This window comes from Bufo bufo, chromosome 2 (assembly GCF_905171765.1).
Source record: "Bufo bufo chromosome 2, aBufBuf1.1, whole genome shotgun sequence".
Lineage (NCBI taxonomy): Eukaryota > Metazoa > Chordata > Amphibia > Anura > Bufonidae > Bufo > Bufo bufo.
This window is the reverse complement of record NC_053390.1, coordinates 286,834,573-286,853,905: the sequence shown is the minus strand read 5'-3', so window position 1 is coordinate 286,853,905 and position 19,333 is coordinate 286,834,573. Positions and strand designations below refer to the sequence as shown.

General features: G+C 44.7%; 1 protein-coding gene across 1 annotated transcript in view; it reads left to right on the top strand.

Moving 5' to 3' along the window:
• The window catches only part of CFAP73 (cilia and flagella associated protein 73), a 42,311-nt gene extending 23,219 nt beyond the window's left edge, over positions 1-19,092 (top strand). Inside the window, exons 6-7 of the mRNA XM_040416659.1 lie at positions 17,416-17,574; positions 18,616-19,092. Coding sequence (XP_040272593.1) covers positions 17,416-17,574; positions 18,616-18,711 — 255 coding nt within the window. The 3' untranslated portion in view covers positions 18,712-19,092. The remainder of the gene's footprint in view (positions 1-17,415; positions 17,575-18,615) is intronic.
• Positions 19,093-19,333: the final 241 nt, after the last annotated feature.

Sequence of the window (19,333 nt, the reverse complement as noted above, 5' to 3'; positions counted from 1 at the left end):
TGAGCCACCCCCTGTATGAAGGTTTTGACCGGACCTAAGACTGCCAGTGTACGCTGGAGAAAAAATGGGCAGGGCTGAGACCTGCCCCTTCAGAGAACTAAGAGCCAGCCCTAGTTCTAATCCTGACTGAAAAAACACCAGTACAGTAGGCAGGGAGAACCTCCTGGCAGGAAGACCGCGCTCCTCGCTGAAGTGTAGGAAAGACTTCTAAGTCAGATAGTAAATCTCGGAAGATGAAGGCTTCGTAGCCCTAATCATAGTCCGAATGACCGCATCATAAAAAACCCTCTGTTTCAACAAGAAGGTTTCAACAGCCACGCCGTTAAACATAGCGTATCTAAATTGTAATGGAAGACTGGGCCCTGGGAGAGCAGGTTGGCCCTGAGTGGAAGAGGCCACGGTGCATCCCCCAGAAGAAGAATGAGCTCTGAGTACCAAGCTCGTCAAGGCCAGTCTGGGGCGATCAGGATCATCTGGATGCCCTCCATCCTGATTCTGCGCAGGATCCGAGGTAGGAGCGGTAAGGGTGGGAACACGTAATGGAACGAGAAGCTGTGCCACGAGAGCATCCACGTCGTACACCACCGGGTCTCTTGCGCGATACAAGAAGTACGGGAGTCCACTTCCAGGCGTCCCCACCGGAGACAGAGAGCCTCGAACACCTCCTGATGGAGAGACCACTCCCCCGGGTCGATCGCCGTCCGGCTGAGAAAGTATGCCGTCCAATTGTCCACTTCCGGAATGTAGACTGCCGCATCACCGCACGGCTGCAAGTTCCTCCCTGGTGGTTGATATAAGCCACCGCCGTGGCATTGTCCGACTGTACTCTGACCGGACCACCCTGCAAGAGGGCAGTCCAATGGCGAAGGGAGAAGTAGATGGCCCGGAGTTCCAGGATGTTAATGGGCAGTTTGGACTCCGATGGAGACCAAACGCCCTGGACCGTCCAGGTGGCGAAGACCCCGCCCCAGACGTGAAGGCTGGCGTCGGTTGTAATGACAGTCCATGACACTGGGAAAAAGGATTTCCCCGAAGACAGGTGCGCAGAGTGCCGAACGCACTTGTTGAGATAGACAAATCCTGAGATCCAGAGAGTCAAGGAATTTGTCCCAGGATGACAGAATGGCCCGCTGAAAATACCTGGTGTGGAATTGGGCGAAAGGGATTGCCTCGAAGGAGGCCACCATCAGGCCCAGTACTCGCATACAATTGCGGATAGACGCATCGCGGCGATGGAGTAGCAGACTCACCAACCTCTGAATGTCCAGTCTCTTGTCCAGTGGCAGGCATACCACGGCTGCCCCTGAATCTAATGTCATGCCCAGGAATCTGACCTGAGTGGCGGGAGACAGGAAGGACTTCCGCAGATTGACTATCCAGCCGAAGCGGAACAGAGTGCTCAATAGTGATCTGAAGGTTTTCCTCGCATTGAGACGCCGTAGGAGCCTTGATCAAGATGTCGTCTAGATTCGGGAAAAGAGTAATGCCTCTGGATCGCAGGAGGCCCAGAAGGGGGGCGAGTACCTTTGTGAATACTCGCGGAGCAGTTGCCAGACCGAACAGTAGGGCGACAAATTGGTAATAAGCCGAATGAATGGCAAACCGAAGAAAATGTTGGTGAACGGTTGCGATGGGAACGTGGAGGTAGACATCCTGAATGTCTATGGATGCCATAAATTTCCCTTTTACCAAAGAAGCAACCACGGAACGGAGGGACTCCATCCTGAACCTCTGAACACTGAGAAATCGGTTCAATAATTTGAGGTCCATTACTGGGCGCATATCTCCCTCCTTTTTGGGGACCACGAACAGGTTGGAATAAAAGCCTGTAAATTGTTCCTCTCAGGGTACCGGTGTTATTACCCCCCGCGTGAAAAGAATGCCACGGCTCGAACAGGATCCCTGGGAAGCTGAGAGAAGAAAAAACGGTTTGGGGGGATAGACTTGAACTCTATCTTGTAGCCCGAGGAAATGACCTCGAGTGTCATTGTGTCCGAAATATGGGTTTGACAAATCTCCTCAAAAAGGAGGAGACGCCCCCCCCCCCCCCCCCACCCGTGAGGTTGGGGACGCACCTTCATGCTGAAGGCTGTTTTCCTGGGGCGGAACGAGGTTGCTGAGCCCGCGGACGCCAGGCCTGCTGGGGCTTAAAGGACAGTCCCTTCCGTCGGTCTTGAGTGAACGATCCCGCCGTTGAGGTGGGAGCTGGACGGGTGCCTGAGAACCAACCGGCGAAAGGACTGGTAACGGGAGGAGGAAGCTCTAGAATGAAAAGGACGTTTCGTCTTAGGTTGGAGCAGATGGGTGCTTTTCCCACCCGTTGCCTCCGAAATAATCTCGTCCTGCCGGGTCCCAAGGAGACGCGACCCAGCAAAGGGAAGTCTCAAAAGTGAGCGCTTAGAGGATGGGTCTGCCTTCCAGACCTTGAGCCATAACTCTCGGCGGATAGATATCGCGAGAGCCGAGGAACGGGCGACCATCGTCCCAGCGTCCAGATCCGGTTCGCAGAGATACTTCCCTGTCTGAGAAATTTGGAGTGCTAAAGACTAAAGGTCCGTGGGGGGAAGGTCGGGGATCTATCTTTAGCACCATTGCCATCTTTTTGGACAGACTGCTCCGTGTCCATGCAACCTCAGCGCCCTCCTATGTCAGGGACACTGGACATTTTTTGACTAAGTTGAGTGAGATTACTTTACCGGCTAATTTTTATTTAGTCAGTTTTGATGTTGTGTCGCTGTATACGTCTATTTCACATGATTATGGATTAAATGTTGTCGATGTGGCCCTGGCCGGCACGGGACTCACTCCTGATGCCCGCCGGTTTGTCCTCAACCTCCTTGAGTTGGTCCTGAAGAGGAATTATTTCCTCTTTGGCAACACCTTTTACCAACAGTCACGCGGTGTGGCCATGGGGTCCAACGTGGCACCAACTTATGCTAATATCTTTATGGCGGAGGTTGAGGACAGACTGGTATATGCATCACCTTTTTATCAGTGGGTCCTGTGTTGGTGGCGCTACATCGACAACATTTTTATGATTTGGAGTGGTTCTATTGACTCTTTGATTGATTTCCATCTACACCTTAACAATGGGGTACCCGGTCTTCAATTTACTGTGACTTCCTCTTCTGAGGAGTTACAGTTTCTTGACGTCAGGGTTTACATTGAAGAGGGCCAGTTGAAAACAGACTTGTACAAGAAGCCTACCGACAGGAATAACCTCCTGAGATATGACAGTTGTCATCCACGCCGTATGTTAGATTCCTTGCCTTGGAGTCAGATGCTGCGTGTTAGACGAGTAGTATCTGATGATCATGTATTCAGCCATCGGATTAACGAGATGTGTAATAAATTCTCTCGGAGGTATCCTGGTGGGTTATTGCGCAGGTCTAGGGCCAGGGTCTCCTTGGTTGACAGAGTGTCCACATTTCAGTCTTCTTCTACAAGCAGTGATACGGCACGTATCCCGTTTGTTTCCACTTATGGCAACCACAGTGCTGAGATAACACAGATTTTGAGGAAAGAGTGGCATATCCTTCACAGGGGTTTTCCGACTATACATGAATTTGACAGTCCGCCATTGATGGCATACAAACGGGGCACCAATTTCCGTGACAAGCTGATTAAGACTGACACAGGAGGTGTTATTAAAGGGGGTCAAACTTACCTTAAACCCAGAAAGATGGGGAACTTCCCATGTCTGGGCTGCTGTAACTGTGGGAATATGTTAAAGGGAAACACCTTTGTACATCCTTACAGCGGCAAGAAATACAACATTGCAGGATATTATACATGTCGGTCCAAGTTTGTAATCTATATGATTGTTTGTCCCTGCAGTTTGATCTATGTGGGAGAAACAACCATGGAAATTAGGGAGTGTATTAACAAACACAAAAGTACCATTAGGAAAAAAATGTTGGACAAGCCAGTGGCTAAGCATTTTGTTGACTGTGGACACTCTGTCAGCCAATTGAGATTTAGGGTCCTTGACTCTGTTGACGTCCCCAAGAGGGGTGGTGATAGGGAACTCATGTTGAGAAAAAAAGAGCTGAAATGGATCTTTACATTACAATCGTTACAACCCCAGGGACTCAACATTGAATTTAATGTAAACAGTGTAGATAGATAGGTGGTGTTCTATTCATGTCTGACTCAGTATAGACAATGTTTTTAAGGGTGGATTATGGTTTATTTGGATTATTTTGTTTGATCACTAAATTCACATGTTTATTCACAATATATATCTGTGTTGTGTATCTGATACATTGTATCGTCCGGTTCCGTTGGAATTAAGCTTTTTTTCCCATATCCATTAAATTTTAGATGGCCATGCTCTACATGTATCCGACCTCATGGAATATCTATCTATATAAAGTGGATATATTGTTTTGCCCCTGTGTTGTTGTCTGTGTGTGAGACCTGATTTTGTCCCCATTGACACACACAGGCCGAACAGTTAGGTCTGTTGACAGGACCTTCCAGTTGGTTGTATCTTCATGTGGGCAAAGGACCTTGCGCCCAACACGTGACCATCATGTGACTTGATGACACATTATGCACGTGACTGACGGCAGCGCGTCACGGTGATATCGCGATGACGTCATGGACATGCGCACTGCGATTGGCCAGATGCCGAGGTGGATGGGAATATGTCTAGCGCTATTGCATGATGTCTTATATGTTTGAGGTACACATTTATTTCATTATATGTTTCAGACGGCCTGATTACTGAAGAGGCTGCTTTTAATTGCACTGATGCATTGAGTGGGCTGAGCCTCCTAATGATTGGCTCTAACTTGGGAGAGGTCACATATTTGTATTTAACATTGCTAGTTTTAACCTTTTGTATACTTGACAAAGGCTACTGCGTAGCCGAAACGTCGTACTCTGTTTGTGTGTGCACTCAAGGCTTCCAATAAAAGACGCACTGAATATGCTGCTGTGACTACCATCTTTCATTGCTGTTCCTGGACTGCTGTGGATCTGCGGTCCCATCGCGGCTGTTGCATTCCGGTTTTGGTCTAAAGGTCCGGTTGTGCTGCTCTTCCATTTTTTGTTTGTGCTACCAGAAAATATGGCGGTCCCCAGTCCTGTGTCTCGCCCTGTAGCGCTGTGGGAAGGAGGAGGAAGCTGTGCTGAGGCGGGAGAATAAGCCCCACCCCCTCCATTTTTGAGAATGAAGGCGGAGTGGCCGATTTGAGGAAGCCACGCCCCTCCCCCCCGCTCCGGTCTCTCATCGGGCGGCGCATGCGGCCGCCATTAATCGCGGCCAAGTAAAAGGAATATGGCCGAATCGATTCGTCCCCCCCCATACAGTGGCCAGAACGGTGCCGCATGCGACGATATGTGCCCTACTGAAAAGGGTGCCACTGTTGCGCTCTGCACCCAAACTGAAGGGATGCCGAGCAGCGCTGTCATGTCGGGGGAAAAAGGGGGATGAGGGAGGAGACTCTCCCCCATCACAGATGCGGCCGCCATTATCCACGGCCATGTAAGGGTGCCGCCGGTGGTGGAATTAACCCCTATTAACTCAAGTGCTCAGCAGGGAGAGTTGCTGAGCCAGTCGCTACCCCCTATAGGTGAGAAGGGAGACAGGGAGAGGTAATACTCACCTGGCTTCATCTGTGGTCTTCGCCCTTTTAAATCTGTACCAGCAGGGCTACTACAGAGGTAGCAGCAGGGGTCCGGGCAGAGAAGGGCTGGAGATTAGGTGGCCCTCTTGCTGGAAGGAAGCAGGGGAGCGAGGCTGCCCTTGTCCGCTTAGTCTTCTTGGGGAGGCAGGGCGAACGCCATGCGAATCTGTGCCCCAATCAGTAAACCTATAAGGAAAAATAGAAAAAAATCAATTAAAAAGCGCCACCCTGCAAAGCAGGGGTATAGCCTGCAGGGAAGGAGCTAACAGCTTTCAGCCTAGTGTCGCCTCCTAGCGGCAGCAGCAAGCTATACCCACGGTCCTGTGTCCCCCAATGATATGAGCGAGAAAAATCAATACTGGATCCATTTTTCTGGATGACACGGGAGAGACGGATCTGGCATTTCAATGCATTTGTCAGACGGATCAGGATCCTGATCCGTCTGACAAATGCCATCAGTTTTGTCATATAACTTCTATATAAAAAGAATCTTCATATAAAAGAGAGGATAAAAAAAACCATAAAAATTATATTATCCTTCGGGCGGACATAAAAACGCCTCTAAGTTCTTTTTATCAAGTATCTTAATTTGATTTGTGCAAGCAGTGAAACAAAGGGACAATTGTATATGCAAAAATATATAATCGTTTATTATAAAAACAAAGAATATAAAATCAATACAATTGCAAAACAAATGATGAAGTTACAAAATAATACCCAAAATGTACCACACGGTGATGTTAACACACCCCTATCTGATCAGCACAGTGTGACTTAGTGATTTATGACGACCAGTGTCATACTTTTTTATATCAGATTGTTTTTATTGAGATTTTCAAAGCATTTTAAGAGACAAAATAACCCCCCCCCCCCCATTCCCAAGCATCCTAGATCCAAGGAGAAGATCTCCAAAAGTCCCTTTAAATAGGAGTCCGATCCTGAAAAGCAATAGTGATTCAAAACTGTTGGAAGTCCGGTACATAATTCCCAAGCGCATAATATATATCGCCAATCCGTGCACAACAGTAAATTACAAGACAACGTAGTAGATCATATACACCACCTCTTACCCTAAAAGACTATACCCTAGTCCCACTCTCATCTACCGCCCCTCACCCCCTCCCAGAGAACAATTACACCAATGTCCCCCAAGTGTGACCTCCAAAAGCATAAGCAAAACCTCCAAAAGCATAAGCAAAACCACGCTAATCTACAATATTGTAATATTGCCGCCACCTACCCCAAATCTTCTCGTACTTTTTGATGTTATTCCTTTTTTGGTATACAAATCTCTCCAAATGCAACAATTTGTGATCCTTATGAACTAGTTCCCCAACATTGGGAGGATCGTGATACGCTATCACCTTTCTTGCTTGATACACTATGCGAATAATCGCTAATTTTTGCTCAGCAGGTAGTTGTACAGACTCAACACAGCCAAGTACACATAATCTGGCATCTGTCTCCATTCGTGCCTCAAACACTTTCCGTAATAAATCCAGTACGTCCCCCTAATATCTCCTCAGCCTAGGGCAATTCCACATAAGGTGTATCAGCGTAGCATTGGGTGCACCACATCTGGGACACAAGTCATCTGACCTGTACCCCATTCTCCTCAGGAGGACAGGTGTCCGATAAACTCTGTGTAACAGCAACAGTTGTGACATTCTGTGTGTTTCGCCTACCGCTACATCCGTAAACCCTTCCAGGACTGTACGCCATTGCTCTTCTGTCAAGTCGTTAATATCCTCCCGCCATTTATCATACAATCGAAGAGGTTGCCTTTTAAGTTGCATTTCCATAAAACTGATATAATGCAACGATATAACCCCACAGGTAGATCCCCCAGAGCTCGCCAAATCTATAATCGTGTCGTATATGTAAGTACAAGTAAAATTGGGAGTGCGGGAGCAGGAATTCCCTTTGTAACTGAGCATACTCTTTCAGGGTGTCCCCCTCATACAACTGATGCATGTAGATGAGTCCATACCTTCCCCAGATCTGAACATCAGACACTTTATGCAGTTTCATATACATGAGATTAGGCCAAATTGCGGTAAACCTGGTGTAACCCTGTATCCCTGCTACTTTCCTTCCTTTCCACCAAACTTTATGAACCACACAAAGTAGCGGGATGTCACTCCCCACTCTATCTAATGATCCATCCTCCAGTGCCATTATTAAGTTCTTTCCCCCTACAAAGTGCCGCACTATTCTCCCTGCAGTGTTAATTCCTTCCTCCATCCCCCACCCCCGCAGCTGTTGAAGTTGGGCAGCTAGATAATAAATCCACGGATGCGGAACCCCAAGTCCCCCATCCGTCTTTGGCCTACAAAGTGTGGCCAATTTAAAGTGTCATACTTTTAACAGACTCATATACCAAGAGAAACTTAGGATCTTCTGTTTATCCAAAAGGCTATAGCAATAAAACACGGATATACAGGAAAATAACTGTTATCCCTTGACTGTTTTCCTATGACCAATCAAAAATATATGATATTAATATGATAATATATTCAGCTCGGCAATCAGACTATGGAAAATAACTTTCCAAGGGTTTTAGTCCTCTTTTCAAATAATGTCAGATCATTCCATTAACAATATGCATCTTTGCTAAGAGAATAATCAGCATTATGGAGGCGCCTAACACTATATATTCCCATAGTATGGGAACTCTTGGCTATATACCGAGAGAAATATCTTATTAATATCACGAGTAGTAAACAAAATATACGTTACCGGGTCAAAGGTAGACCGAGTTCAGATGGGACCAGTTCTGAAGAACTTTCCTAGTAATCCCAAAAAATAATCCAAGTTTCTTCTGGTAAAGTTTTCTTTTTGATTTAATGAATGGATGGATCTATGGCTTAATATGGATCTCTGTATCTATATGGATCTATGGATCTCCCTTGCTGCTCCGCACATGAGTAATCCCCCCCTTATGTAAGAATCATCCCCTTTAGATTAGGGATTCCCAATCAGGTAAGGTGGGTGTATTCGCATGCTAATAACACCATGATGTCATATTAACTCCTAATATGGTATAGAACAAATAATGAAATAATATAATATTGTCCATCTGCCTCCAGATGGTACTGCAGATGAACATCACAACTTTTTTTTTTTTAATAAAGATGTTTATTAGTATTGTGTCATGATCATAAAAAGATATCAATACAGTATCATCCATCATACAATAAAGATTACATTTCCATAATCTTCTATATTATGCATTTTAGGTGACATATCTCAGTTCAGAGCTGACAACACAATACTATGCATTTTTTTATATTTTTTTTCCCTCCCCCCCCCATGTAATCCAACAAATAATAACAGATCAAAGTATATCTAACAAGGGTAAACACATCTCTCTGAGCGCCAACTTGTTCGTCATCACCATTAATACACTTTTCCTGATACCCCTTTGTCTCCTCTTACTTGTCCTGTCTTATATCTCTACCGATCACATACTTTAAGCCTACCTAGCCGTCCTTTGATGTCTTCCTGCAGATACCAAGCTGTTAGGGCGAACGGTCTCATGATTCTAACTGATTCTGCCTCCTCCATGAAGTTTAACATGAATTTTTTCCATGTCCTGTACAATTTTTTCCCAGCCGCTTCCTTTCTACCTATTGCTTCTAGCCACTCCAAGTGTAGCATATGCCTCAGACGTCTCAGAAATTCTGCCTTTGATGGTACCTCTGATTTAAGCCATGCCGACAACAGACATCTCTTTGCTTCCAGAACTATCCTATGTCCCATTGCCGTGAGGCCTTTATTCTGCCTATTATCATTTTCACCTTCATTAGACTCCCCCTGTTTTCTTGCATGCAGCATTACTATTTGGATGTCGAGTTCCTCTTTAGAATTACTGCCATTTCGTAAGATCGTTCTCACCATATTCCAATAATCTTCTAATTTTGTGCAGCTCCACAGCCCATGTAGCAGATCAGTTTTGGGGGTGGAACATCTCGGACATGCCACAATCCTATCTGGTTTTGCGCTATTGAATGGCATGTCAAAACCATATAAGGCACAGTGTATAATTTTAAAGTGCGTCTCCCTCATTGTTTCATTCATCACTGACCTGTGTAAAGCTGCTATACCATTTCTCACGATTGGGTAAACCTCCTCCAGATCCAATTTGTTCCCCCATCTCCCGAACACTCCCTTGTCAAAAGTGTCTTCCCATTGGCTCCGCAGACTACTATACAAAAGCGATATGGATTGTCTATTACCAGAGGTAATGAGTGTATCAAATTTATTCCTGCTCCATTCACCACCCATATTGGTAGCCAGGCTCTTACAATAGTGTTTGACTTGTAGATATGGGAACAAATCAGATCCCGACAGCCCCCACTTATCTATTAGTTCCTGTAGAGTCGCCCATCTATTCTCCTGAATATGGAACAAATCGCCTACCGTCTTCACACCCTTGACTTTCCACCCCCGGAACGACCTCTCCGACTGCCCTGGCTTAAAGGCTGGATTATTGTGCAAAGGAAGGTGTTTCGAGACCTGATACGGCAATCTATATACCCTTCTAAGATTTTTCCACGCTATAATGGAATCCCGTAGTATTAATGAACATCTGGCTAGGCGTGGCAACTGAGATAGTTTGGTATGAGCCAAAGCCTTTAGATCCCATGGTGCCGCCAACTGCTTTTCTAACCTTAAATTAGAGTAATGGGAAGTCTCATTGAACCAGTCCAATAGGTGTCTACTTAAACAGGCCAAATTATATCCCCTAATGTCAGGCACATTTAGCCCTCCAAATTCCCTTCGCAGTTTCAGCTTCCTCAATGAGACCCTTGGTTTTTTACCATTCCAAATGAATTTTATAAAACATCCCTCCAAATTCCTCACATCTATGTGTCTTAGGAGTACTGGTATGGTCTGGAGTGGGTACATCAATTTGGATACTGCTAGCATTTTGATTAAATGGCATCTCCCCATTAGAGATAATGGTAGATTCTGCCATCTGACTAAATCATCCTTAATTTTGTTGAGCAAAGGTGGGTAATTTAATTGATAGATGGAATGTGGCGTCCGTCCAATCTTTATACCTAAGTATTTGATTTGGGATTTTATCAAGGAGCCCACTATGCCCGTATTTTTATCTACCTCCAACCTGCTTTTTTGGCCTATCGGTAGAAGTTCACATTTGGACATGTTCACTTTGTATCCAGAATATTTCCCGAAACTCTCCAATGCTTTAAAGATATTATCTATTTGTCCCTGTGGTTTTGACATAAATAAAATAATATCGTCGGCAAACAATGCCGCTTTCACTTGCGACTTTCCGACTTTAATCCCTTCAAATAGGTCAGACTTGCATAGCTCTCTAGCCAGTGGCTCTAATGCCAGATTAAATAACAATGGGGAAAGAGGGCACCCCTGCCGAGTCCCCTTTTGTAAGTCGAATGGTTTGGATAAGTGGCCCTGCGTATAGACCCTTGCCTGCGGCCTGTGGTACATCTGCGTCAAGACTCCCCTAAAGGCCCCTGTAATCTCCATTTTATCCAGGACCGCCTCCAGCCATGCCCACCTGACATTGTCAAACGCTTTTTCAGCATCTAATGTGAGCATGGCTGGGGTCTCTCCCTTCTCCGGATCATGTTGCACCCTATCCATAACGGTAAGAACTGTTCTAATGTTTGTCACCGCTGCACGGCCCTGGATGAAACCCACCTGCTCCTGTCCTATCAATGATGGCATCATTTTAGCCAAGCGGTCTGCAATAATTTTGGACAGAATCTTTGCGTCCACATTTATCAGAGAAATGGGTCTATATGAACCCGGCAGTAAAGGGTCTTTCTCAGGTTTGGGTAACAATTTGATGTAGGAGAGGTTAGTTCCATCCAGGGCCGATACGCCCCTAAATACGTCATTGTAAACCTCCATCAACACCGGCAATAGCTGAGTACATAAGGCTTTGTAGTACTCTCCAGTATAACCGTCAGGTCCAGGAGCCTTAGCGTTACCTAGCCCCTTTATCACCCCCTGCAATTCTGTCACTGTGACCTCTGCATTCAAGATATGTCGTTGTTCCTCAGTCATCTTAGGTAATCTATTTTTGTCAAGAAGTGTGTTACTTAAGTCGACCCTATCCCCATCTTTATACAGTTTTTCATAATATTCTCCCAAAATGGAATTAATTTTTGCCGGGTTATGTATAGTGGTCCCTACAGAATTTTTCAAGCTGTTTATATACTGCGGTTGTCTCAATCCTTTCGCCAGATTGGCTAAAAGTCTCCCTGACTTGTTGCCATATTTAAATATCTTGGCCTCAAATTCAGAACTACGAAGTAGTTCTTTCTCTTTCATGCACTGCTCAAAACTTTGACGTTCCTCAAACCATTTTTTCCTATTTGAATCTGTGGGGTCTTGCTTAAACTCTGCATAGGTCGTCCTAACTTTTTGGCTTGCCATTTCCAGCTGAGCTTGAGCCTTTTTTTTAAGACCTGTCAGGTATCCCATGATTCTGCCTCTCAACACTACTTTAGAAGCGTTCCAGAAAAGATTTGGTGTGTCAATATGATTCGCATTATCTGCTTTATATTCCTCCCACCAAATAGAGAGCTTTTCCAAGAACTCCTCTCTTGCGCAGAGTTGCGAGGGGAATCTCCATATGAAGTCAGGGCCTCTAGGGAAATCATCCCTCACCACTACTGTCACCGGTGCATGGTCCGAGATTACTAAGTCTCCTACATCTGATAATTCTACCCTATGTACCAAGTTGTGGGTCACTAACAAATAATCTATGCGGGACCAGGAGTTTTGGGAGTGTGAATAGAAAGTAAAACTACTCTCGTCAGGATGGGCTTGACGCCAGACATCTACTAATCCACCACCCACCAACAACTGTTGTAGCGCTTTATCTTGGGAAGTCTCCCCTCCTAGTTTTCCTTCATTTCTCTTCCTATCCACTACACCATTTAGAACCGCGTTAAAATCACCTCCAACCACCTTATTTATGCATGAGTCTCCTAACAGTCTTAATTCTAGGTCCTTTAGGAAGGCAGGATTCCCTGTGTTAGGGCAGTATATATTATACATACTATACTGTGTATTCTGCACTTGTATTACAATATGTACCCATCTTCCCTGTAAATCAGTAGTTTGTGATATAATCTGGCAGTTCAATTGCTTATTGATAAGCGTTATTACCCCCGCTTTTCGGTTAAGTGACGGGGACCCAATGACTCTACCCACCCATAACTTTTTCATTCTGTCAAAATCATGCGCCTCTAGATGGGTCTCTTGTAAGAAAACCACATCTGGTTTAAGTTTCTTAAGGTGTCGTAAAACCATCCACCTTTTCTGGGGTGATTTTAAACCTTTGATATTCCACGTTAGCACCTTCATGTCAGTCCCCTGGACTTTTCTTTTTTTTTTTTTTTTTTTTTTTTTATATATACGTTTGGCAGATATATATGCTATTCCAACCTACCGAGTCTGGGGTCCACGTCACTCACCGAAAGCGCCCAGAGAGATCCCTTGCGAACAAACAGATAAATGTTAGATTACCAACAATTTTGTGTAACACTGTCACAAACTTTTAGCTTCTCTGTCTTCCTTCTCCTCTAATACAACCTCTTTAATTCTTATAATAACTTCCCTTTTTTTCTGGGTTGCAGGCTGCCTCTCACCAAGATATCTAGGAAAAATAACACTCCTACTGTAACTTCTTGAGGTCTCCCCGTTAAACATATTAGGCTTTTACCCGTATCCATCTATACTGCATCTGGTATCATCCACCCCGCATATGACATTTCATTAGCACTGCACTTAATACAGAATATTAACATAACTTGGCGGGTATAACCATAACCCTCTTCAACATATATGCAGTGACAGAACAGTGCTGCCATATTGAACCAGCAGGTATACCAGTCTCACATGCATTTTGAGATCTCTTATAGACCCCCTATTGATTAGATGGAAAACGTGGGTCATCTCCCTGGGTAGGGATCTTCTCTCCGGTCTGAAGATCTTCGTCCCCTAGTCCCAGGCTCTGGATATTCTCCTCCTCTCTCCCTTCTCCGTTCCCGATCTCTTGGGTTCACCACTCTGGATGAGCTTCTTCCTCTCCTCTTGTCTGCTCCCTCTGGCTCCCCTGGATTCTGTATGGATTTAATCCACTCTTCTGCTGTCGTCGGATCATGATAAATCGTGCTTGACCCATTAGGATGCAACACCCTTAACTTTGCTGGGTATTGTAGTTGAAACCTGCGTCCCTTTTGATGCAGTAAAGTGCAGACGTGACTAAACTCCCTCCTCTTCCTAGCCACAGCTGCAGAGTAGTCACCAAAAAGTAATACAGAGTGTCCCAGCAGCTTTAGTGGACCTTTCTTGGCCCTATATGCCCTCAGCAGGGCTTCCTTGTCGCAATAGTCCAGGAATTTCATAATAACCTGACGTGGTTTAGGACCTTGACTTCTAGACGGTCCCATCTGGTTCTGCTGATCCTCTAGTACTGGACCAATTCTGTGGGCCCTTTCTACTTTACAGCGCCCTTCTAATCCCAGAGCCCTGGGTAATTCTTTTTCACATATATCCATCAGAGTCTGCGGTTTAAGCTTTTCAGGTAGCCCCAACAGTCTCAAATTGCTCCTTCTGGACCGATTTTCCAGGTCCTCTACCCGATCATACAAAATCATATTCTGCTTTGAAAGCTCATTAACTTTTTGAGTAAAAGCAGCCGATTCATTTTCAGCCCTAGACACTCTCTGCTCAAGTTCTTCCAGTCTCAGATCATGCTGGGCGACCGCCTCATGCAGCTGCTGTAACGAGGCAGACAGAGTTATGGTGAGTGTTTCTCTTATATCGGGGGCTAAATGTCTGGCCACCTCTATGGCCAGCTTTTTGTAATCAATGTCCATTGAGGGGTTTGGCTGGGTAACTTGCTCTTCACTCATACCGCTTTCTAGCAGCACTTGTGTCAGCGGAGATGGAGTAGAAGGGCGCGAGTCCGCCATCTTGTCGAGCATGTCCTCAATGACTCTGCCCCGTCCTCCGGAGATCCTCCTTTTGCCGCTCCGTAGCAGGTAGCGTTCCATAAACTTATGGACTCTGGATGTTCAGGGACCAGGACGTACCTGTCTCAGCCCCCTATTGCCGATTTTTGACGAGCGGGATTCAATATATGGTGAGAGGTCACCGGAGCTCCTTCACGCTGCCGCCCGCATCCCAGCGCCGGAACCGGAAGTCCCCAACATCACAACTTTTAAGCATTAAAACTAAATATCTAATAATACGTTCACATGACCTTCTTGACCTTCTTAATATAAATCATTGAGGAAGGTCTTTTCCTGACACTTTTAATTACCTATATCCTGGACTCGTTGGAGTTGGCTGTCTTCTCCTATCTTTTTGAAATATAGGTTGACTTGATGAAAATTTTATATAACGGCTTTGATGCTTGTCATCGGAATTTGTACATTTCACTTATCTACATCCATTAATAACTATTGTTTTAAAATAACATTTACTCTTCTCAGAAATCCAATTAGCATAAACTTACTTCAATGTTTTTGTACCTTCTACAATACCTTCTAAATGATAAATACATGGTATAATATCTATATAAATCAATACATTGTTACATATAGATAACACATTATATGAATTATTGATTAACATATGTTGTAAACTAAATATACCATACAGAGGTATATATAATATAATTATGAATATATAAATTGAACCTCCTACAGCAGGTGTGCCTCAAGGATATGAACCCTTATCACGTCATGGCTTATCCATGAAACAACCTTGTTCCCTCCAGACAGACATGTCTTAGGAAGTTGGTATACTCCCCATAGATAAACCCATAACCTTAGCAATAACTTTTAAATACAATGTCCGTTTATGTTCACAATTATTTTTATATAAACTGAACTTGCCATGAACTCATCTTGGCTTCTTCAGCCACATAATAGAACTTTGGTTCAGGCTGATTTTATTCTTAAAGGCAATGAGATGAGCATTCATTTGGGTTATAATGTCATTAGATAATATTGTATATGTATGAAAATGCACAACAGTTTGCATATGTTTTGACGGATCCGGCAGGCAGTTCAGTTGCAAGTGTGAAAGTACCCTTAATCATTAAATTCAGGTGTTCCATTCAGACCCATTGCCACAGGTGTATAAAATCCAGCCCCTAGCCGTGCAGTCTGTCTTTTACAGACATGTGAATAAACGGCTTGTTCTAAATAGCTCATGGAACGGTAATAGGATGCCACCATTGTAACAAGTCAGTTCATGATATTCTACCATCAACTGTGAGCGGTATTATGGTGTGGAAGCGTTTAGGACCCACATTAACTAAGCCTCATAAAAGCAGACCACGTAAAGTTACAGAGCAGGAGCATAGTGCATAACCAACGCTCTACTGACTAAGGCTCCATTCACACGTCCGTGGTGTGTTACGGACCCGCAAATTGCGGATCCGCAACACACCCGCCCGGCATCCCTAAAGAAATGCCTATTCTTGTCCGCAAGCTGCGGACAAGAACAGGACATGTTCTATCTTTTGCGGAGCTGCGGACCTGAAGATCGGGGCCGCGCTCCGCAAATGCTGACAGCACACTGTGCTGTCCGCATCCATTCCGTCCCCATAGAAAATGAATGGGTCCGCACCCCTTCTGCAAAATTGCGGAACGAATGCGGACGTGTGAATGGAGCCTAACTGCAGAGTTCCAAAACTCCTCTTTCCAGGCTCCTGTTATTGACGTGTTATCCTCAGGATAGATCATTAATATCCGATTGGTGAGGGTCCGACGTACCACACCCCCACCAATCCGCTGTTCCTAGCAGCCTCCAGCGCTGTGAATGTAACAGAAAACAGATCGCCATGCAAAGTGTAGTGACTGCGTCGGGTTCCCGCAGCTCAGCTACCATTACAGAAATCAGTCTCATCATGTACTGTATAAGGGTATGGCTACACGGCGATCTTGGCTGCAACATGTGTCACGCCAAAGTATCGTCATGTAGCAGGGCTGCCATAGGAATTAATGGGGTCACTGTGTTGGATTTTTTGCTACTTGTGTATTGCAGCAAACATGCGAGCTGCGCAGTGACCTCATCTATTCATATGGCAGCCCTGCTACACGGTCATAAAAATAAATTAGGCCTACCAACTAATAATTACTAGTGACCCAGTCCTCAAAAGTACAGTGCATTCGGAAAGTCTTCACTTAGACACTTTCATTGTTATGTTGCCGCCTAGGGCTAAAATAAAAGTTCCACCACTCGATCAATCTGCATGCAATACCCCAAAATGAGAAAGTGAAAACAGAATTCTAGAAATCTTGCTAGTTTATTGAAAAGGAAAAGCTAGAATGTTGCATTGACATAAAGGACTTAGTTGAAGAAACTTTGGCAGTGAGGGTATGATGCCACAAGGGTTGTACACCTGGATTTGGGGATTCTCTGCAGATCCTTTCAGTCTGTCAGGTTATATGGGAAGTGTTGGTGGACAGCCAGTCTTAATAAGCCTCTATGCTGGCGTTGGATCGCCAAAGTTATGTAGAGGCGCGGGCCTCTACATAACTTCGGCGTATCCACCGCAGATTCTAAATGTAACACAGATTCCATGCGGTCTTGCATTTAGACCATTTTCAACGCCTAAACCTGGTTATTCTGGTTGCACGACCAACGTCATGGTGTAGCCCCAGCTTTATTTTTGTTGCATGTTGTATTCTCAGTATCTCTAGACTACTGGAAGTTTTGTAAAGCAAAGGAAATATAAGTAATGAGAAAACCACTTTTGCAGGAGTCAGGTTGGGCCCAAATCCAGAACACAGCGGCAGAAAACACCCTACGTTTGGGGCGCATCAGGATGGCTGCTCTAAATCTGTTCCAAACAATCACCAAACAGATGCATCTAAAGTCTGACGTATCTATAGAGGATACCGAATTGCAGCTTGAAAAGGTGACTATGAATAATGCATGTACAATAAATATGAATGTATAGACTGTAATCTTTGGGGATTCCAGCAATCAGTGCTCAGCTAATAGGCTCGTTTCACACCTGCGTTTATTGGATCTGGCAGAAAACAACCTGCCGGAGTTCACCGGATCGGCCTATCTGGATACTGCTGTTCGCCTTACCCAACCTAAATGCCAGGGTTTAACTGGGCAAAAAACGGTGCATGCAGTGGTTTTTGTCCAGCTGAAACCTGGCACCTATGCCAGAAAGCGGCTGGATCCACGCCGGATCTCATTATGGTCCAGTTATAAACAGTAGAATCCAGCTAGGCCAGATCCAGTGAACTCTGGCCGGCTGTTCTGCGGTGGATTCAATAAACACAAGTGTGAAAGCAGCGCCATCAAAAGGAAAAATTAGGTATTACGTGTGCTCGTAACAGAACTGGATGGTCACACTTGCACACTACTGCTCCATTCAAACAAAGGGCCTCAAGGACCCCATGATCAATAAGAAAATTATCACATAACCTGTGGATAGGTGATCAATGTTTACGGAAAAACCTCTTTACCTCCAAATGCCCTATTTAAAAAATTGGTTTTCTAGACAACCATTAGTAGCACAGTGGTCATGGTCAGGTTAGGTTCTTGCATCTCCTCATAGACTCGAGGATTTATACATATATCTAACGCTAGGTTTAAATGTTCATTCGGTAAATCCAGTAATCTGTTCCAGCAGAGGAGCAGACTACTGGAGTTACCACATCCGGCATAGCCGAATCCCGTTACAGTGAATAGGGGTCCAGAGGTGCTCAGCTACTAACTCCAAAGCCTTAAAGGGGTGTTCCTTGGCATGGAGTGAATCTAAAAAGCTGGGAGCACACGGGTAATTTGCAGAGATCATATAATAGCACCCAACAGGCAATAAAAATACCATTAGAATTTATGCAGATGGAACAGAAGGTACTTGTTGGTGTATATGTTTGAGCTTCATGGAAAATTCTTAAAATGCTATTTCACCCCATTCACCACCTTCATTTCAATTTAGATTAAAATGTGTTTTCTGGACCTGGATGCCATACACAAGGATCTGAAGAAGAGCGATCTTACTCCACTGACTACAGCCATGTCTTCTACTAACTGACCTAAATGGACGGAGCACACCACAAGGAGATTGGGACCCTTACCAAAATACTTTACAGTGGATACAGCAACGTGATGTCTACTACATGTTATACTTGACAAATGGAGTAGACTGGAGGCATGTCCACACGGGACTGAAATGCTGCAGGTTCGCCACCACGGATTTGCGTGTGGTAAATCTGAATCACAAGCAATGTGGATAATATTTTAAGAAATCCCATCCACGTGCTACAGAAGTAATCTGCAGCACAAATTGACCTATGGTGCGGATTTTAAACCCACAGCATGTCAACATGTGCTGCGTATTTTCACTACAGATTTTCAATGCATAGGGTGAAATCCACAGCAAATCTCCATGTAAGGCCTTTTGCACACAAACGTATTTTCATTCCGTTCTGGTTTTTTTTGCGGACCGTATATATGGAACCATTCATTTCAATGCGTCCACAAAAAAACAAAAACGGAACGTACTCTGTGTGCATTCCGTTTCTGTATTTCCGTACCGCAAAAAAATAGAACACGTCCTATTATTGTCCTCATTAAGGACAAGGATAGTACTGTTTAATTTGGGGACAGCTGCTCCGTTCGGCCAAATACGGAATGCACATGGACATTATCCGTAT